Below are 19963 nucleotides of genomic sequence, written 5' to 3' on the forward strand. Positions count from 1 at the left end.
TGTAGCCCACTCTCCATCTCTCTTTGAATGGCTCAATGGAACAGTAGCATTAACATGTTATGTCACTGGTGCAGTTGTCTATCTGTCCCATTCTTATTACCATGATCTAGATATATATTATTTGGCCCAAACGTCACTGGACTCTAGGATGAGTTCACTCTGTCCCAGACCTCATTGGGGTCAGTGTAATATCTCAGGATTGCCCGGAGGAAATTTCATTACATCAGGGACAAACACCCACCTGGGCTCACTGATGAACTGATTAGAATGAGTCTGAACAGACATGCACACTGAAACGTGAATGGTGGCGGGAGGCATAATTCTAGTTTCCTATGGTTCTAGTTTGGGGAATACATGTACATGAATAGTATTAAACTCTGTCTACAGTATATTAAGGTATCCATCTGACTGTTGCAGCATAGCTTTTCCAGATAGTGCCCTCTAGAGGAGTTCTGGAGGAGCAGCTCCACCAGTCTCAACTTCTGTAATGTATGGAACCAGATATCATCCGAAGTGAAAAGGCCCCCCTTTACTGAGGCCTTTTACATCTAGAAAGAACCGTTTTATACCATTGATATATACATAAGCACTCCCTAAACGTGACCCATATTGAAAAGGGGATGACCATTAACACACTGACATCTCTGAATTGCTAGCGGTCACATTGCATTTTGAGTAATATAGGCCGCAGATTGTGACAGGAAACAAAAATGCATAGTCTTAAAAAGATATTTTTGTTTCTGTTGCATCAACGTTGCTACTTTTTTGAAAGCTGTTCATTGTAAATCCAGAAATGTTACATAAATGTGCTGCTAAATTGCTAGAGGACTTCAAGTTAGTCCAATATGTTTGCACAGCAAAACGCAATCGTAGCAGTTACAGGGCTGAAAATAATTAAAGATGGATACTGACATTATTACTGAGTCTAACAATCCATCCCTAACTGTCCCTGATGGACACACTGCCACCTGAGGGTGTCAGCCTGTAGCCGGCAGGCTGCTACAAGGTACCTCAAGTGAGTGTAACTTAGTTTTCAGTCTTTTGCCTTCATTTTAAATCCAGCGTCCTGGTTATGTGCATGTGGTAGCAATTTTGGGGCCGATAATCCCCCACCCTCCTCTGCCCTGCGGGTCTACAACCCTCTTTCCCACGCAGCCAGCCTCGTCTGCCCACTTGTAAAGCTGCGCCTGTTCTGGCGCGGCACAACCACTCAGCGCGACAGAAAAGAGCTGACAAACTGGTGGAAAGCTATTTTGTTTATGGGAAAAATAAATACAGCTCTATGTCGTCAAGTCGATGAGTGCAACAAGTTGGACACACAGGCAACTGGCTTCAACTGTCACCAACTCGCTGACCGCAAACAACCAAACAGAAATGTTTTCAGTGACCAAAGTCTGAACTCAAGGCTCAACAACAAAAGCATTCTGGGTAGGAGAACACAACTCGTGTTAAAGTGGTGGAGAGTTAAAAATGATGGAACAAGTGTTTAATTTTTAAGATTTTATTAAAATATGGTGTGGAGTTTACCATCGGAAGTTACCATCACAAACATGATTGTTTCTAATAAAAAAGTAAACAAAAACAAAAATAAAGCTTAAGAGCCTAGTTACAGGAGTTTTTTTTTCCTTTGTTTTTTGTTTGTTTTTGCAGTCTGGTGAGAAAAAAAAAAAATCAATTCACAATGGGAGCGAGTGGAAAAGAAAAACATGTTTACATGTTGTAAAAATACATTTCCCAATTTTAACATTACACACAGTCACTTTCAAACATTCATTCATTCATTCCTTGTTAGATGGTTAGATGTCATTGCCAAAAGAAAGCAAAACAGAAATAAAAGTCAGACCTGTGCACAAAAGAAAACAAAAAAAAAAAAAAAAAATAGAAAGGGGGGGGGGGGGGGGGGGGTACGAGGCGGAGCAGGGTTTCTAAAAACGAGGCTGTTCTACATTCTGAGGGGAGAAAAATTTGGGACGAGACACAAGACAGAGGGCGACTGCTGGAGGATATGTGTGCATTTGAACCCTGAGAGAGAAAAAGTGACCGATTCTCACCGTCATTTTCTGCTGTGTTGTTTTTTTTGTTTGTTTTTTTTGTGTTTTTTTGTTTTTTTGTTTTTTTTTTGACAGACCACACTAGTGTCCGCTAAGTCCTCCCCCTCCCAGCCCCACTGGGTCTCTGGCAGCAATGTAAAAGACGCTTTAAGAGCCTCAGAATGGTGGTCCTGGGTGGGAGGTTTGGGGGAGGGAGGCATTCTCACACCCAAGAGTGAAATATCAGCTGTGGCTTTGTGAACAGACACACTGTGCTTATCCGTCAGCCTCCACACATACACACTGCTGGGCTGACTCGAACTATTAAAAACTAGAAAACACAACAAAAAGAAATATCATAATTAATGCACAGTAAGAATTCACACTGGATTTAAGTGTTAGTAGAATAAGCTAAAAACTGTCGACAGAAGACCAAATGTGGTTCGTCACTGAAAGAGAAATGCAAGGTGCTGCAGATTTAGGCCTGTCGGGGTGTGAGGAGCTTTTTGCGGAGCGGCCACGACGGTGGCCCGTTTATTTTAAGTGGGTTTGTCTCCTGACTTCACCTGCTGTGGTCAACTGTATTAAGGCAGTGAGTGGTTCCATGGCGACTTTCTATAACAGCTACTTTTACAGGGAGAGAATAGGTAAGGCCAGAGGATATCGGCTGGAAAAGACGGTCGGGATAAGACAAATTCAAAAAGAAATTACCAGGAGAGAGGGATCTCTTGATTTCTCTGAAATGTTTCAGTACAACATGTAGAACACAGACAGCATATCCATAAAAAAAATGAAATCCTACAATAAAACTGAAAGGTTTTCGTAACAGTGCACTGCTGAACTGAAAGAAATATATATAATTATCATCAACAGCAAAATTTAAGATTACTATTATGCTCATAATCTGATCTATGGGGATTATTTTTAAAAATATATACTCATCACATGACAGGGGAGCCTAGCATCTCAGGACACAGACATGCTCCATGTCTCTCATAGACTCTGAGGGGAAAACTGTACATCACTGGAAACTGACCACAACAAAAATGGCAAGTTGGGCAGAAAACTCTGAAAAGGCCAGGGAGCAGAGGAAAACGGCAAATTGACAGTTTTTTTTTTTTTTAAAGCCAATAGTATTCCCCCTAAAATGACCTCACATGCAGTATAGATAAAGCAGCTCGACAATGACAGGTGGTAAAAAGACAACAAAACAGCATCTTTTACTACTGTTCTAGTAAAACAAAACCAGCAGACCATGACGCCTTTTGCTTTTTCCTTATTTTTCATTTGTCAGTAAGGTGGAGCTCAAAACACATGAACCACAGTCTGAAAGTTTCCACAATGAGGAAAAGAGATACACATTGGTTTTGAAGCCTGAGTATTTAGTGACCTATAGTGAACTTCCAAAGATTTTGTCAATTTAATTCATGGGGCCATTTATGTATTGTATCATTACTGCTACAATTTAACAACCCTTCTGGTAAAGAATAGTAAAGTAATATCTAGAAAATCTGTACAAAAAATAAAAGGGTATGCACGGTACATTCAATATCTGTTACTGAGGTACTAGAAAGGTGCTCCCTTGACACCAGGGCAACAGCGTTAAAGAGTTACTCCTAGGGACTATTCCTTTGGAAAGACAACAGCTTGTTATCATAACAAGGGTGAGGAACATATAAACACACACGCAGACACGCAGACACACAAACACACGCGCACACACACACACACACACGAACACACGCGCACACACACCACTGTCTTTAACAAAGCCAGCATGCAACTCTGTCCCCTTGCTCCTGCAGGGAATCAACCCTCTACTGTCCCCTCACGCTTAAAGGACCTGGTGGATGCATATTGGATCATGAGCAGGTATGAAGGGTGAAGAATGACAGTAGCAGAAGTGGGAAGGGTGGGTACAGGGTGGTGGTGGTGGTGTGCGTGTGCATCTTATCAAACCATAAGGCGGTTAGTCGATCCCTGGTCACCTATTATGTGATCTGAATGTCGGCAGTGTGTGATCATGTCCTTTATCAACAAAGCTAACCTCTAAATGATGCATGCAGTGCTCTAGCTGGGAAAGGTCAGACAATGCCCTCTACTGGCGAGGGCCTGGCATGCTGCTGTTTCTCTAGAAATTAAAACTGCTGCATATGGTTTTGTATGGGCACTATTTGTTAAGACCATACACACACACACACACACACACACACACACACACACACACACACACAGTATGCTGACCAATAGCATGAGATGGAAACCAATGCCTGGGGGCTCTCTTACACTCTTAGCTATTATCTCATGACAAATTAAATCGAGAAAGGGACAAAGCATGTGAAAAGGCAAGGATGTCCTTAAACTAGCAGTAAAAAGGTGACAAAGGATCGCTGGGTATCACTCTGCTGAGTAAGTTGACAAAAAGTGCCAGGGAGAGCTATGGGCAAAACTGAGGTGAGGGGTAGCTAGATGCCTGATGGGGAGGATGTACTGTTTGTGATTCTCTCTGGTTTTACTTAGTACACACTTTCTCCTATCACAAGAAAAGTGGAGAGGGAGAGGAGAAAAAAAAGAAAAGAAGAAGAATAGAGCAGTAACATGAGCCATTAATGTACAAAGGGGCTCCAAACGTTCTGACTCTGTGCCTCTACTGGTCAGAGTCAGAGAAGGACTGCAAGAGGCAGCAGACTGTAAAGCCTCATGTCAAAATGCTATTTTTTTTTTTTACAAACAAGCAAACATTAACACCTAGAACCACAACAGATCAACTTTCCATTAAAACAACAGCCAACTAAGGAAATAAACCAATCCAATCATTGAATCCTTGAGAACAGTTATTGCTGACGTTGTAGGGGGGGTGAAGTGTGGGGGGTGAGATGAGGACTAGGATGGAAAGATGTGTGTGTGTTCTGGAAGGAGTGGGTAAGATGGGATAGCTGTAGATAGGTCACTCCTGGGCTGGTTATGTGATCTGAGAAACAAGACTGTGTAGATCCACGTCAGGTCAAACCGGTGCTGCCGATGTACTGGAGGGTTGGGTTGTGTCTGATGCTGGGAGGTGGGGGTGAGTTTCCAGAGGTGACGGAATGTGCTGGCTTCAGCAGGAGGGGGGCTATTGGTCGGAGGGGATGTCTCTGTCGGCTTCAGCCTTAGTAGGCTGCCCAGGGGAGTGGGCATGAGGAGGGTGGGAAACGGGGGCGATGCCGTGTGCCAGGGTTCCTGAAACCAGGCTTTCAACCCCTGGTGGTGCTCCTGGGAGAGCCCCCGCTGCAACACCGATTATACCAGTAGGAAATCTGAAACAGGAAAAACAAACACGCAAATGAAGTTGATTCTTAATCCCACCCTGACGTCTAATCTCATGTTTGGCAGCCTCTACACTCACCTGTAACCACCTCCATTAAGTTCTGGGTGAACAGTGGCTGCCTCCATGCTGGGCCACTGAGACGCGGCCATCAGGTACTCCTTATTCACACAGTTCTTCAGACTGTCAGGGATACGCCCTAGAACCAGGAAAACAGTCCATTACTACTTAATTGGACACTAAACTAGTGCTATTGACAGCATCTTTTGAAAACATACAGCTTGTTGATGTTCTAACTCTATTTTGTATGATCTATGGGGCTGTTGTAGAGGATTTCATATTTAATGTCAGTGGCTAGGTATGGGGTCATTTGCCAATCTTTCAAGCCCACTTCATTAAAGCACTCAGTTCTCGACTTGTGCTGGCTACATAGTATTTATCCTCTTTGGTAAAAAAAAAAAAAAAAAAAGTCTGCATGTCTCACCAGTGATGGCACGGCGAACCTCCCTGGCTGCCTCCTCACGTGCCTCCACAGAAGCCTGCTCACTGTACCAGGATGTGTGGGGGGTACAGATCAAGTTGGGGGCATCCTTTAGAGGGCCTGTTGAAAAACTGTTACAAATGGGAAATGTTGTTAAAGAGAAGAGTGGGGAGCCCATGTTATCCTGTGCATCTGTTGGTGTACACAAGTACCTGAATGGTTCTGTCTCATGGACGTCCAGGGCAGCCCCTCGTATTCGGCCCTCTTTCAGAGCCTGAGCCAGTGCTTTCTCATCCACCAGACCCCCTCTTGACGTGTTCACCAGGAAGGCTCCCTGCCGCATCTGTAGAATTAACAAAGGTTCCATTAAACTATGGGGAGCAGGCAAATGAAGAAAATGGAACCGTAATAATTGTTTGAGATCAATTTTTTTCATCCATTAACTTATTAAACATAAACAATGTGCTTATATTGGAACAAGACCAGGGTGATAAAACACTTAGTTGGTTGGTGGCTAAATGACAACATGGTATTTTGCCCCAAGAAATTCTACAGTAAAAGCAGCTAATCAACCAAGCGAGAAAAAATTTCCCCTCACAGACAGCATAAAATAATGAGTCAGAATGAGAGCAAAAGCAGATGACAATAACTGATCAATGTGAGTGCTTTTCAGCAACATTGAAAATATTGTTCTTCTTTGTTATTATTTTTCTTCCATAATATAAATGATATATTGTGAATGATGAATAAACTTTAAAATTAGCCAAGATTCAAAACTATTAAAACTAATTAATTTTTTTTTTAATTAGATCAAACTCCACTCAGAGAATTCTGACAATAGTTACTGATGTTTATTCAATGTAATCTAATAACATAAAGGTTGGTTATGTAAATTATTTCAACCAAGCTAACATGGATCTTATAATTTAAGTTTCGATTTCTGGGCTGTGGTAAACATGAGTAACATTTTCTGTTTTGAATATTGAAAGTGACTCCTACACACCTGTTTGATAGTGAAGTCATTAATAAGGTGATGGTTGTGCTCATTGAGGCTGCAGTGCAGTGATACACAGTCTGAGTGTATAAGCAGGTCTTGAAGGGTTGCCATACGCTGCAGGCCAAGTGAACGCTCCACACCATCAGGCAAGTAGGGGTCATAGAAGATCACGCCAAAACCAAAGGCCTTGGCCCGCAGAGCCACAGCTTGGCCAACACGCCCTGCAAGACAAAGACAAACAGTCTGCTTATTCAAAAACACTGTGGAACCCTTTGTGTGAAACAAAAGAGAAATGACATATACCAGGTCCTACAGCATACTACTTATGTAACCATTAACTGTGATCTTGAACAGATCCCCTATAGCACTTCAGCACATAATGTATTATGTTCAGTTATAACTAAGACAAGCACAGTATCAGATTAAAGGCACTGCGTTCACATGTTTACAGCGGAAACTGGTGTAAAACCCCATCCATGGCTGTAAACCTCCCTAATTAAATCACGGAAGCTGAAGCATAGGCATGGTATCTTGTGTTTTGAAACTACACCTTGTGCTTTTTTGGTCAGGACCATCCCAAACCCAATCAATTTTCTCTCAGACTTCTTCAAAAATGCACCACTAGTAAGATGATAAAGATATTATTTAAAACCAAAAACACAATGTTTAGGTATCACAAAGCTTTAACACACAACTGTCTTGTTTAGCTTGGCCTATTTTCTTCTACAACAACCTCTTGACTGCTACTGTAGAGTGGTCCACAGCAGCTGCTGTGTCAGAGAGGAACAATGCTGTTGAGAGTAGGGTTTGTGTGGTCCTCAGCTAGAAGCATATTCTAGGCTTAAAAAAGAATCTAACCACCCTTGTCCACACTTTTCACTCACCCAGGCCAATAATGCCCAGTGTCTCGCCACGGATACGAGCAGCACCACCAGCCACCTCCCTAATCTGCTCCACACTAGAAGCTCGGGTTCCCTCCCTGAGGGCTTGGTGCATCCAGGTGACTCGTCTGTACAAGTTAAGGATCAGACATAGTGAAGTGTCCGCTGTCTCCTCCACCGAGGCGGCTGGCACATTACAAACAGCAATACCTGCACGGATGGGTGCAAAAGAGAAGAAACAGATGAGCATCAATGTACATCTTCTCCATCAGCACCTTCCACGAAAAATGTTTTGTATGCTCTGGGTTTGCTCACCTAGCTCAGCAGCTGCTTTGACATCAACATTGTCAAAGCCTGAGCCAATCCTGACTATTACACGTAGACCTTTAAACTTTTCCAAGTCATCTCTGGACAGAGTGATGGTATGATACAGCAAGGCGGCCACTGCCTCATTTAGCACCTACAGAAAACAAATACATTATAAATACACGAAATATTCATTGTATTAAACTTTACGAACCATTTAAATATAATGAAAATTCAAAAATGATAAAGGACAATAAAGCCACACATTATGGTTCTGGACAGAAACGAGGCAACATTTCTTTGGTGCTGATGTTAATTACATCCATATAACAAAACTAGACTTGAATCAAAGTGGTTTTTCCTCATGAATTGTGATTAAAGTGAATACATTTGTATGTATAGTTCCCCTCACCTTCTCATGAATCTCTTGTGTAGACTGGGCATCACAGAAGGCCACTGTGGCCACATCTTTTAGGATAGGCATTTCCACAGTGCAGTCACGCCCGTCCAGCAGGGCCACCAAAGGCCGCGGGTGCATTGGCCCGTTCAGAATGGGGGGTCGGATACCTGAGAAAACAGTCATTGCATACAAACCGTAAATAAAGAAAATACTTAAAAATAAAAGTAAACAAATCAAATCAAATACAAAAAAAATGTTACACTGTCTTCTCATTCATACTCTCAGAGCTTGCTGATGACATTTGTTGTACACAGCTACTACTAACAGCTTGTATTTCAGGAAAAGTAAGTTTAAAGAGGTCCCTGGAGGTTAGTGACTCAACAGTCTGCATTTCCCATGTCTCGAGTACCAGACGTGATGCAAGTCATCATATCCTCACACAAAATCCCCCTGTACACATGGCAGTCCAAAAAGACTCACCGCCACACTGCTTATACAGTAATAACTCAGACTTTTATAAGTTTTTTTTTCTGTGCGCCTACAACCACCAGAATGTGTGTGTTCCCATTTGTGATTATTTATAGTTCCAAAAGTAATGTGTAATATCCTCGTCAAATTAGTTACGTACTCCAGTTCTGTTTAGGAATGCGTTGAACCAATGTACACTGTCACAGCTTTATTGATCCATCTCCTTAGCAGAGGACTTTTGATACAGTGTTAATCCTGGGAACTTGATCTGGCTACTGTATGAGCAGAGAGCACATGCAGAGATGAGGGGGCTGGGACTGGAAAGAGGAGGGGTGGAGTGTGGTCGACTGGGGGAAGGGTGGAGAAAACCGTGGGGTCTCAGAGAGGAGGTGGTGGGGGTTCAAGATGGTTCTGAGTCATGACCTAAATTCTCCTGTCTGGAAGAGTGCCTCTCTCCTATTTTTCTGGTTCTCCCCCTTCCTCATAACACATGCACACCTTTTCTAGTTAATGTGCACACTCGGTCCACATGCACCACGGTCATTTACCACTCTGGAACAAAGGAAATGCCGCATGTCAAATATGAATCAATGCCATAGATACCATGTCTTTCCATGTCCTTGGAAAACTAACACTAATGGATATACTTATGTGGTTTTTTACATCCCATCTGTCTTTCAACAGCTACTGGCTATGCTGCAAGTTGCTGAATAATTCCACACATACACCAGTACACACTATCGTGTCCCTGCTGCATGTGACAGGTGTGTGTCCATGTCCTGGGGAGGGCGTGTGTCTAGCTGGAACATTTACTTGGACAGAGGGCAGGAGGTAATGGTGAGACTGCAGTGGAGGGAAGGGGAAGGGAGCTAGGAGCCAAATGGTGAAAAAACAAATATCCGTGAACACTTCCTCTGATGTCTGCATGAATGCACATGCACACACACAAAAAACTAACATACATACACAGTCTGGTACCCTTATAAAATGTACAACTGTACTACACTTCATTAAGCAGTGTGAATCACATTCATGGCAGATGGCACAAGCTAACAGGCCTACTGCAACATGCAGAAACCACAGAGGCTCTTACGATGTAGGAAAACCTAAAGGGGTTCATCACAAAGAACCCCTCTGAAAATTTAGTTTTGGAAATATACAAGTAGACCTACCACACAGAGTAATTTGAGTAAAGGACACTAGCATACCCAAGGCCTACGCTACGAAGCACAAGCATGGCTGCACACACAATACAATTCATTCAGTGATTCATTCATTCTCCCTCCCTCTCCCTTTCTTTCCTCTCATTCCCTCCTCCTCTTCTCTCTCCCTCTGGCCGCAGTTGGAGGAATAAGAGGTGAGGGGGGAGGGGCAGTGAACGATGATAATGCAGCAGCAGTACTCCACCCAGACGCAGCTAGACACACACATACACACACTCAGTTCCTTCTTAACGGCTGCGACAACACCAACATGAAATGAACATAAAAGGGAATCTACACACACAAAGCGGCACCACACCCAAACCCCAGATAAACCCCCACAACGTAGTTCACAAATTTAAAAAATAAAAGCCAGAATAGAAAAACACATGAGTACCAGGCCTAACCTTGCATTATGAAGTCTGTCAGCCTGTCTTCCTCTCTCTCTCTCTCTCGCCTTGCTCTCCCTCTATAGCTCTTTTTTCTCCCTCCCTCTCTGTCAGCTTGCTCTTGGCTGGCTGGATCCCAGCTGTCATCCACGCCCAGCCTCTCACCCACGCCCAGCCTCCAATCATGGGCGGTTTCATTGAGAGCCAGCCAACCAGCACTAACCTCATTAGCATAGCCAGGACTGAGACCAGGGCGGTTTGGGCTGTTGTCGTTTTTTAAAGAGACAGCTGGCTTGTTTCCCTGGAGCTGCGGCCACGACCCTTCACCTTGTCCTCTCCCTCTCACCCGTCTCCAGAGACACTCCCCGACTGTTCCCTCCATTTTAGCACACCATTCTCACTGATCTCCATCATCTACCTTTTTACTCTCCTCCAGCTAAAAACATCTAACTCTTCTAGAAATTTGAACTTTATCATCCATGACTGGAAATGTAAATGTAGCAACACCAACAGTTTGCTAGTTATCTTTAAAATGGAACGCGCTGCAAAGTTTCCATTTGCAAATTCCTTGCATACCAATTTAACAAAAAGTTAACAAACGGCAATCTCCAACAAAGTCAAGAATACAGCCCACATTTTAGCCAGTCAGGCCACATTACTACCTCAAGTAGAGAACACCAGACAAATGTTGCCCAATAGCATGTCAATACACTGAAACAAAACAAATAAGTTCACTTAAAAAAAAAAAACATTCCTTGAACACCAACATAATATCTTAATCAGCAACTGTTAAAGAACAGGTTGTTGAAAGCACAATAATTCATTCAGCATCGGAATTTTTGAAAAACGTTGCAGGTTGCAAGTATTAATTGTGTGGCTTTAATTAATTTGTATATTTTTTATATTAATTAATAATTTAGCAAATGTTTATTACATTAACACATGGACCAACCTGGTCATAAATATAATACGCTACATTTGCTACTTTTACTTTGTGTATGAATGTATATTTGTGAACGCTTACCCTCACAAATGCGGTCCAGTCTCTGCCGCTTAACCTGTTTGTGTTTGTCCATCAGAGCCATAGACCAAACAGTCTGAACCTGGGACAGAGAAGAACAGTACCAAGTGCTGCTGAGCTCCTTCAGCAATATCCACGTAGATTCAGCTGCACAGAAAGGTTTGAAACAGTTAGTAAGGAAATAACACATGGACTTGTTTATATTCAGTAACTACCTGAATGATTTCTTGTTTTGAAGAATATTGAACTTTTGAAAAAAAATCTAAATTGGGCATTGGCCACATTTATTTATGGAGCAGAACCAGACATGAAAACATGACTATTAAAGCACAAATATAAAGAAAATTAACTAGAAAAGTTTTGACTGAATATCATTATAGTGGGGGGTTTTCTACAGTTAAAACTATAGACCTACACTCGCCTGGAGAATAATGTCCTTGTACCAGTCAGGTTGACAACGTAGTTTACACTGTAAACAAAGAAAAGGTGCACTGGCTATAGAGATGACAATATCAAGCAACACAGTTGGTTCCTCAGCAGGTGCCCTGTGAAGAGGACAACTCAAAGCTACAAGCACACAGGAGAAAAATGTTGTGCTATATGAATCCCCAGAGTGTATATCTTTTGATATAACTTCTTATTCCTCATAACTTGTTCAAAACTGCCTCAAACTATTGCTCAACCACCTTACTTTGACATGTTGTGCTTTCTCTAGTTAACCTGTTAGAGTTGCTTATCATACTTTCCAACTTTGTCAGCGTATAAGTGATTACTTTTAATGAGAAAGTTGCTAGCTAGTTAAAGATGAGTGTAATGGTTAGTGAGCCAGTCGTTAGCAGACAAGTTACCGTTAACTTACTAGCCTGTGGTGCTAACCCTTTCGAGAATAGCCGGGACACTTGCAATGAATGATTGATATATTATATATGTTCGGTCCAAATACTACCTATTTCAGCTCAGTTTAAGTAGCATATATATTACATTCAGTCTGTTCGTTCTTAAGTAGCAATCCGAGCTAACGCTAACTAAACACATAGCACCACAGCTAGCTGGCTAGCTAACTAGCTAGCCGATGTTGGCTAGCTAACCCAAACACTAACTAACATCTTAACAACTTTAAACACCTAACATTTAACTGGAAAACAACCTGTTTTTAACTATCGATCACACGCAACCTTCGGTGTTATTTAGTTGCCACTGGCTTGTGGAGTGTGTCAAAATCAACCTTCTGCACAGCTACACACGGAACATTGCTAACGCTAGCTAGCCAGCCAGCGCCGTTAACTAATGTGCCGCTGAGTGTGTGGAGAGCAGCAGGCGGAGGGGGAGCCCGTGTCGTCCGATTTGTTATCGGCGAGTGGCGCTACAATGTAAAATATCTGACCCAGAAGCTGAAAAAATCAATTCCTCAGGGAAAGGTGAACCCCCACCCCCACATGAATGAATTCCAGCAACACTACTTTGAAACCCATTGACCAAATCTTGCAAAAATTGTCAATTAATTACCCCGAATAAACTCTTTCAAGAGTGCTGAGACAGTGTGCGTGCGTCGGTGGTGTTCCCTCTCTCCCGATCGCCATGAAATTAGACAAAAGAGGAAGTGGCTCGTTGGTGGGGGTCAGACCGTCTGCGAAACAGCGTCGGTGGACTGGAAGGAGCGCCCTCACCATCCACGGCGGAATGGCTATCTTACTATCCTGTTATGAAGACATGCAGGAGTCCTCACCGTAAAAAAGACTGCTTGTACAATTAGTACAAACTTTAAAAAAAAAAAAAAATGTATCTGTCGTTTGTTGATTTCCAAATAATAAACAAATGACTCCTTTCAAAATATAATATAATAAGTTATTGATACTGTTACGGAAAGTTTTAATACTGTTTGATAACGATTACTTATTTTTTCCTCAAACTGAAAGTATAGCAGTCTGTGCATGAATAACTTCTAATTAAAGTGACAATAAACTAAACTATTTTGTATTTATACATCCACTTATACATCCACTAGGTGTCAGACTTTCCTAATAATCAAATGGCTCCTGATTTGACTGAAAATGAAATTCAAGGTTTTCTTTTCAATGAAGACAAAAAAACTTTTTGGGAAAAAAATATTCTATTAAATTTTATTTGTACATAAATTGTGCAACAGTAATATTTCCATCTGAAAACACATTACAAATCATCTCTGAAAGGACACCAAGTCATCAGCATCGCTGCCACCCTTGTCGCATACACACAGAACCAGCTTGAGGCATGTGCTCACTCTATTATTCATCCTACAGTACAGTATAGTACATTGTGCCCTATGGTGTCTAGCTGCAGCATTTATTCCGTTTTCTCAATTGACTTCTTTAGTGCATGTGCCACCTGTTTAAAATCGTCACAGTCACAACAAACTGACATTGCAACGCCTCGCTGTGAAAAGATGACAACTCTGTATTTTAACCTTAAGGCAGGGTCAGTTTGCAGTCATCAGTATGACTGCACACAAAGTGTCTTAATGTTCAAGCAACTGAGGGAAGAAGAAAAATATATGCAACTGTACACCTATAGAAAAAGAGACAAGAAAAGATCAGCTCTTCTTCAGCTACAGTTAACTTTGATGAGTCAGTTCACAAACAGAGGATCAGTAAAAGTAGATTTCTTTTAGGCTGTGAGGGTTTTAAGGAACTGCAGTGAAATCCTGGAATGTGTCTTCTTCAACCTATAGGAAGGCATTAAATATAGAATATCCTTATACTGTTTGTGCTAGATATATATACGTTTTGTTTTTTTTAACCTACACATGGAAACATCATATTCACCTTCACCAGCTCACATACATTCAAGTTCCAATTAGACTACAGCAGCATCTGCTGGGGCATTAAGAAATGATTCAAAAGTCAAGTATTCAAATCACTAGTGAGGAAATGTTAAGAGGAATCTTCTTGCTGGGGATATATTGATACAATATTTCTTGAGATAATATAAAAACCATACCATTCAACAATATCTTTTTGACCACAGCAAACAATTGAGGGCCGTGCAAACATGTACTAACCTAAATCAACTGAGTAGGCTAAAAAAAAAAAAAAAAAAAAATTGAATATGGATAAAATATTTGCTTTACAGCAGTATCTAGGGTAGTAAAAAAAAACAAAAACAAAAACACAACTTTCGCCTGAAGTCATCATTTCTTCCTCGTCAAGGAATGACATGTGTTTGGCTCAGTGCCACTGCCTCTGTCAGTTTGTTTAGTTGTAGTAGGGAGTACAAGAAGTACAAAATAATTCCCTCTGAATTAGTTTGCTTACTGTTGTTGGGTCTGTATCTACCGTATTACCTCATATTGGTGGTGAAACAAATTGCTAGTTTGTTTTCCTACACAACCTGCAAATCACAGATGTTTGACTCACATCTGACCTGTTGCCAAACCATTTCCAAATGACATTTTTCCTTGAATCAGTTCTCCCTCAAACTCTTCCAGTGTTTAAGACTGGTCTTACACCATGCTTGCTGTGTTTGTAGGAACATTCGAGACGCCCACAGTACCAGATGTATGCAAAAATTTCAGCAAGCAACAATATCAATATTGTAATATGTAATTCTTAACATGGGGAAAAATATCACTATATATTGTGGAGGATATGTCCCAGCTCTACTGCTTACTGCAGTATATAATGTTCTCTGATGAAGATATGCAAGGATATCAAGATGCAGACAAATTATTAAGGCTAATTAAGATTTGTATCAATATGAAATATTTGCCAAATATGCACTCATGCACATTTCCCTATGCAGTGTTGAACAGGCAGGCACCATGACATTTCTGAGAATTATTGAATAGTGGACTAGCTCAAATGTTACAATCATAACATTGTAATTTGATATTAGCTCCTAATTGCTTGGTTCGTGATTATAAACTCTGCACATATGCCTTAGGAGGGCAGCATGTTCCCAAGGACAGAGCATGTTCTGCAAGAGCCACAAAGCTTACAAGTGTGCTTAACATGGTTATAAATGCAGTAATCACACTATAAGTACCATAGACTGTTCAGTTTTCTTCTATAAGGTTCAAGTCAAGATCTGTGCAATCCCTTTCAAAAACAATCTTTTGTCCTTCATCCATTACAGTCCTTTTTCTTTTATCATCATCATCATCATCATCATCCTCCTCCTCTTCTTCTTCTTCACTTTCGCTAAGTGGCCCAATGCTAACTCGTCCAAGAAAGTCTGCAGGGGAGAAGGCTGAGCGCTGCTCTGCTGGGGGCGACACTGGAACTACGCAGCCACCTGTGCCACACACTAGGCTCTCATGATTACCAATCTACAACAGGAGAAAGAAGTATCGTAAGTATCATGTGATATTTAACATGTAGCAAAACACCCCAGACTTCATTAAAAGAAGCCAATTATATTAATAAAAATTGCTACTTAATTAACCCTCTCTGGGGAAATTCTTTTTGAACAGGCACCAAGGGTTTGTCATAAGACAGCTCAAGACATGGGCAGGAGGAACTGGGGAATCAATCCACTAATCCTAGGGTTCATGAACAAAACATACAGGTGGTGCAGTGATCATTTAATCCTGTTAAATGTATAAAGCACATGCTACCTGACTTTTTTTATGCAAACGTACAAGAAGTGCCATCAAACTTTCTTGCTCCTTACACTTAAGTGTAACAGGGGAGGGTGCGGTTGCCGTAGCAATATTACAGCACCTCTGACCAAAGTTTCATTATGCAGTGTCGAACTGGATGGTACTTGTTTTCATAATAGGCAAATGTCTGTTTAAATAATAATCATCCTAACACCATCATCCTTCAGTAATTAGAGTGGGGGGCCAATACTTAGCTAGACTTATGGGGGATGGTGTGCTACCAGAGTCGGCAAAGATCCAGAGGTCAGAAAGCATGGGCACCCAGTGAACCTAGGTCTCTTACTTACTGATTCCATGTATACATTATGGGAATACATGAACCAATATAAAGGACAAAATTACCTTGGCAGCCTATTGGAGTTTCTAGCTCACCTGTGTCATCTTGCTGAAGTCCAAGCCTGGTCTGGAGCAGGGCAGAACATCTGGATCATGGCGTCTCTTCAAACGAGGTTTGCGCATGTCACAGGGCTGTGAGTGGCATCGTGGCAGTGCTGGGTGCAGGTCGCGCCTAGAGGAAGATGGCGTACTGCAGGCTGAAGTGGGAGATTGAGACAAGGCTGGGTGCTCCATGGCAGGACAGCCATATGTTAGAGCACATGCAGGAGAGGGTTGGGGGGGCAGGAGTACAAAAGAGGCATCCTGAATATGCACAGGTGAGAGGGAGAAGCGACGCTGTAGCATTGAGTGAGAAATCAGGGGAGCTGGTGAAGAACAGCAGGAGGATGGAGTAGCAAAGGAGGCAGAGCACGCTCCTTTCAGTCTGTCACAGGGGTCCCATGGGAAGCTCCATGGTAGTGGGGAATCAGAGGAAAGTGCCAAGCTAAAGAAGGTAGGGCTAGAAGATGAGTGTAGAGATGAAGAGGTGAAGGATGAACTAGGACCACAAAGTGGCAAAGAGCTAGCTCCAGAACCTGAAGTAGATATTCTTGCACTTTGGCAGCCACGTTTGACTGGGATCCAAACCTTGGATGCACTAGGATGCCAGGTCGAGCGGCACTGTGACAGGTCCTCTGGAACAGAAAGAGACCGGCAGTGGCGTTTTGGAGGTGGTGGCGGAGGTGAGCTTTGAAAAGCCTTATCTGTGAAGGAAACCTCTGGCCTCTGGAGAGGTTCCCCAGAGTGGGAATGGGACCACAGAGTGTCAAGTTCACAGGATTCATCCTGAACATTGGCTTTAGATGACTGGGTTGTAGCTGAGCTGGTTTCTGAAAATGCCAATAGACAGATCAGACAAATTTCACCACTGATGATTCTGAATGCTGTATATAATTCAACAAACTTGCCTTGTCTTGATCTACAAGCACTCCATGAGACAGTAGGACTGGAACCCACTGCAGGCAATGACTGAAACAGAAACAAGTTAAGTTCAATTCATGTGGATCAAGGAAAAAAAATATAATCTGTTGTAGTTCAGTATCCAACTCACCACATTTACATTGAATGAGAAAGCCTTGTGATAAGGCTCTTCCAAACTTTGTTTTCGCAGTTGCTCTGTGATAAGAGTCACCATAATTGTAGCTATGATCCAAGGATAGACATTGATGATATTTACTGAGGGAAATGGAAATTTTATTTGTCAAAATCTTGGCGTGGTTTGTGGTGTCCCCTCCACACCTTAACCAGCCAGGCTGACCAACTTGCTCACTATGCCACCATTGTCTTTATCCACCTAGGAGGAAAGATGAGAAAGGTCCATTTAAAACAGTCAATGGCTAACTGAACGTGATTATACATATTGCAGAGAAAGAAAATTCTACAGAATCCAATACAATACCTAACAACAGCTAGATATGCGGACTTTCATCTAATGTGCTTTAACTGTGACAGCATTTTGCTGGCATCATGCTGCATATAATGAGCGCATTGCACATTAGGTACTGACCATGTAAATATTAGACCCAGGCTCAGTACTACATGCCTCCATTTAAAGATGAAAGGCAGAGGAAGAAGTTCAGTTAAAAAAAAACAAAAAAACTTCACATTCCATTATCCACAGTGAACAAGACCATTTCTTACTGGTTTCACAAAAATGAATTAGTGCATCTCCATTGAAAATTTTGATTAGTACCCAAGTTTAAAAACTTGGGAACAATGCCATGACAATCAAAGCAAGTTGGGTCTAACAAACTGAAATAGCAAGAGTTGTGAAGAGAATAGAAGGGGGAGGGAGAAACGAAAAGGGAAAGGATGGGGGAAGTGTGTGAAAAATGAATAGGGATAGGGGTTGGAAGCATGCCTTAGTATCTTTGAAAGAAGGACAAAAGAACAGTGACCAGGTCTCATGGTTTTATATTACCAAGGCAAAGCCAGAATGGTGTGACATACCCAGAGAGCAGAGGACCACAAGGCAGTGTGCATGTCCATTTCATTAACATGCACTGCTCTGATATTTAATTATTTTTCTACTTGGTTTAAGTATTCTAAGGTTTTAAACCCAGCAACGTTTTTGCACAGCACAAACATGTACATCTTGAATTAAAACTGAAAGACAGTCTATAAGCTCTATTGCCTGTATAAAAAAGCAACAGTCACTGACCTGCTCTGTAAAAGTGAGGAGCACCTAAAATGTAAAGTCCCTATAATGCTGACACCAAACCAGATATGAGTGTATAAAGTGTATCAACATCAAATCATGTGTCTAAGTAGAATCTGAGTGCTCAGTGAAAAGACTATGCGTCCAAACTTGCTATTGGCAGTCAGATGTGGCCTCCAGGGCCTTCCTCCTTGGGGCAAATATGGTGCTACATTGTTAGCCAAGTTCCACATGCCAGAAGACAAGCTACTTCACCAGCACATGGGCACAGGCTAAACCTCATCCTCATCCTGTGGTAGCAGTCACTTGTAACAGGAGCTCTGCACCATTAGATCACAACTAGTCAAGAGCAGTTCTAGTAACCATCGACTGACTCAAAACTTTTATCGCTTCTGAAAAAAGGCCTACAAACTTTAATGCTGAAGTTACATTAACATTAATGCTAACGTTACTCTCCAAATTGGGACATTTATATATCCAGCACAACATACTGTTAATTAAGGTTTTGACTTGAGAATGTGAAAACCGACAAGTAAGTTCCAGCCGGTGTTGCGCACCTAACCCTTAACGTTGTCCAAGTACACAACGTTATTTAGCCAATTAGTTATATTTTTACCAACGTTAGCTAAAGGACAACTGACTGCCATTGGCAATGTAGGACCTATTAACATGAGGCTAAATTTACTGGCTAAATCGGATAGCAACTTTAGCTGCTCAGCAAAGTACAGTATGTAGTAAGCTAGCTCAGCGGCACGATGCAGCCTCTGGAGCACCAGGTGATTAGCCGGTTCTGTTAGCTAGGTGATAGGATAATAAGTGCCATAACTAGCGTTACCAGCAATAGTTTGCTTACACTCGCTGTTTACCACCAGTATTAGCTTGTCATTGTACCCGGCTGTAGTCACGATTCTATAATCTGATAAGAGGCGGTAATACAATTTAAAAAGCTGGGGGAAATAGCGTATTTCTAAAATAGTTATAGCGTTAGCTTAGTTACGCCGTCTCTTCGCATGCTAGCATGCTACAGCTGCCCTGGTGTATTACCTGCATTTGCTGGTTCCTTAGCAACCGAAGCTGCACACAGTGCACCGTACAGAGAGCCGTTTAGCGGAGTATTTATAGCCTCTGGACGATACCAATACAGAGGTATATTCAATACACTGCCTCCAAACTCGCAAAGGTATAAAGCCCTATAGTACCCACATAACGTCTACCTTTCCAAAATGTACTTTATTTTTATCTTTGGAACAGAATCGTGTTTTTGCAACGTATTTTTCAAGTATATTGTACGTCTCGGTCCCGTTAACAGCCCTAC

At 41.9% G+C, this 19963-nt stretch overlaps 2 protein-coding genes across 9 annotated transcripts; both read right to left on the reverse strand.

Annotated features, from left to right (window-relative positions):
• Positions 1 to 1485: 1485 nt before the first annotated feature.
• On the reverse strand, positions 1486 to 13103 carry ctbp1 (C-terminal binding protein 1). Of its 6 annotated transcripts, XM_026357695.1 has the most exons (11): positions 12655 to 12843; positions 11895 to 11948; positions 11483 to 11626; positions 8412 to 8566; positions 8009 to 8153; positions 7697 to 7903; positions 6819 to 7033; positions 6028 to 6158; positions 5819 to 5946; positions 5416 to 5533; positions 1486 to 5326 (listed from the first exon to the last, which is right to left on the reverse strand). In XM_026357695.1, exons 3-11 carry the CDS (start codon positions 11541 to 11543, stop codon positions 5143 to 5145), a joined length of 1344 nt encoding a protein of 447 aa, XP_026213480.1. In that variant the 5' UTR covers positions 11544 to 11626; positions 11895 to 11948; positions 12655 to 12843; the 3' UTR covers positions 1486 to 5142. The 6 variants fall into 6 exon arrangements, with proteins under 6 accessions (XP_026213480.1, XP_026213478.1, XP_026213482.1 ...); XM_026357693.1 differs by lacking the exons at positions 11895 to 11948; positions 12655 to 12843 and adding an exon at positions 12986 to 13103; XM_026357697.1 differs by lacking the exon at positions 11895 to 11948.
• A 1439-nt stretch (positions 13104 to 14542) lies between these two features.
• Positions 14543 to 19732, reverse strand: LOC113161111 (protein FAM53C-like). 3 transcript variants are annotated; one of them, XM_026358632.1, is made up of 5 exons: positions 19693 to 19732; positions 17542 to 17784; positions 17399 to 17459; positions 16488 to 17320; positions 14543 to 15782 (listed from the first exon to the last, which is right to left on the reverse strand). In XM_026358632.1, exons 2-5 carry the CDS (start codon positions 17623 to 17625, stop codon positions 15510 to 15512), a joined length of 1251 nt encoding a protein of 416 aa, XP_026214417.1. In that variant the 5' UTR covers positions 17626 to 17784; positions 19693 to 19732; the 3' UTR covers positions 14543 to 15509. The 3 variants fall into 3 exon arrangements, with proteins under 3 accessions (XP_026214417.1, XP_026214420.1, XP_026214418.1); XM_026358635.1 differs by lacking the exon at positions 19693 to 19732 and adding an exon at positions 19502 to 19674; XM_026358633.1 differs by lacking the exon at positions 19693 to 19732 and having other exon boundaries at positions 17542 to 19477.
• Positions 19733 to 19963: the final 231 nt, after the last annotated feature.

This window comes from Anabas testudineus, chromosome 10 (genome assembly GCF_900324465.2).
Source record: "Anabas testudineus chromosome 10, fAnaTes1.2, whole genome shotgun sequence".
Classification (NCBI taxonomy): domain Eukaryota; kingdom Metazoa; phylum Chordata; class Actinopteri; order Anabantiformes; family Anabantidae; genus Anabas; species Anabas testudineus.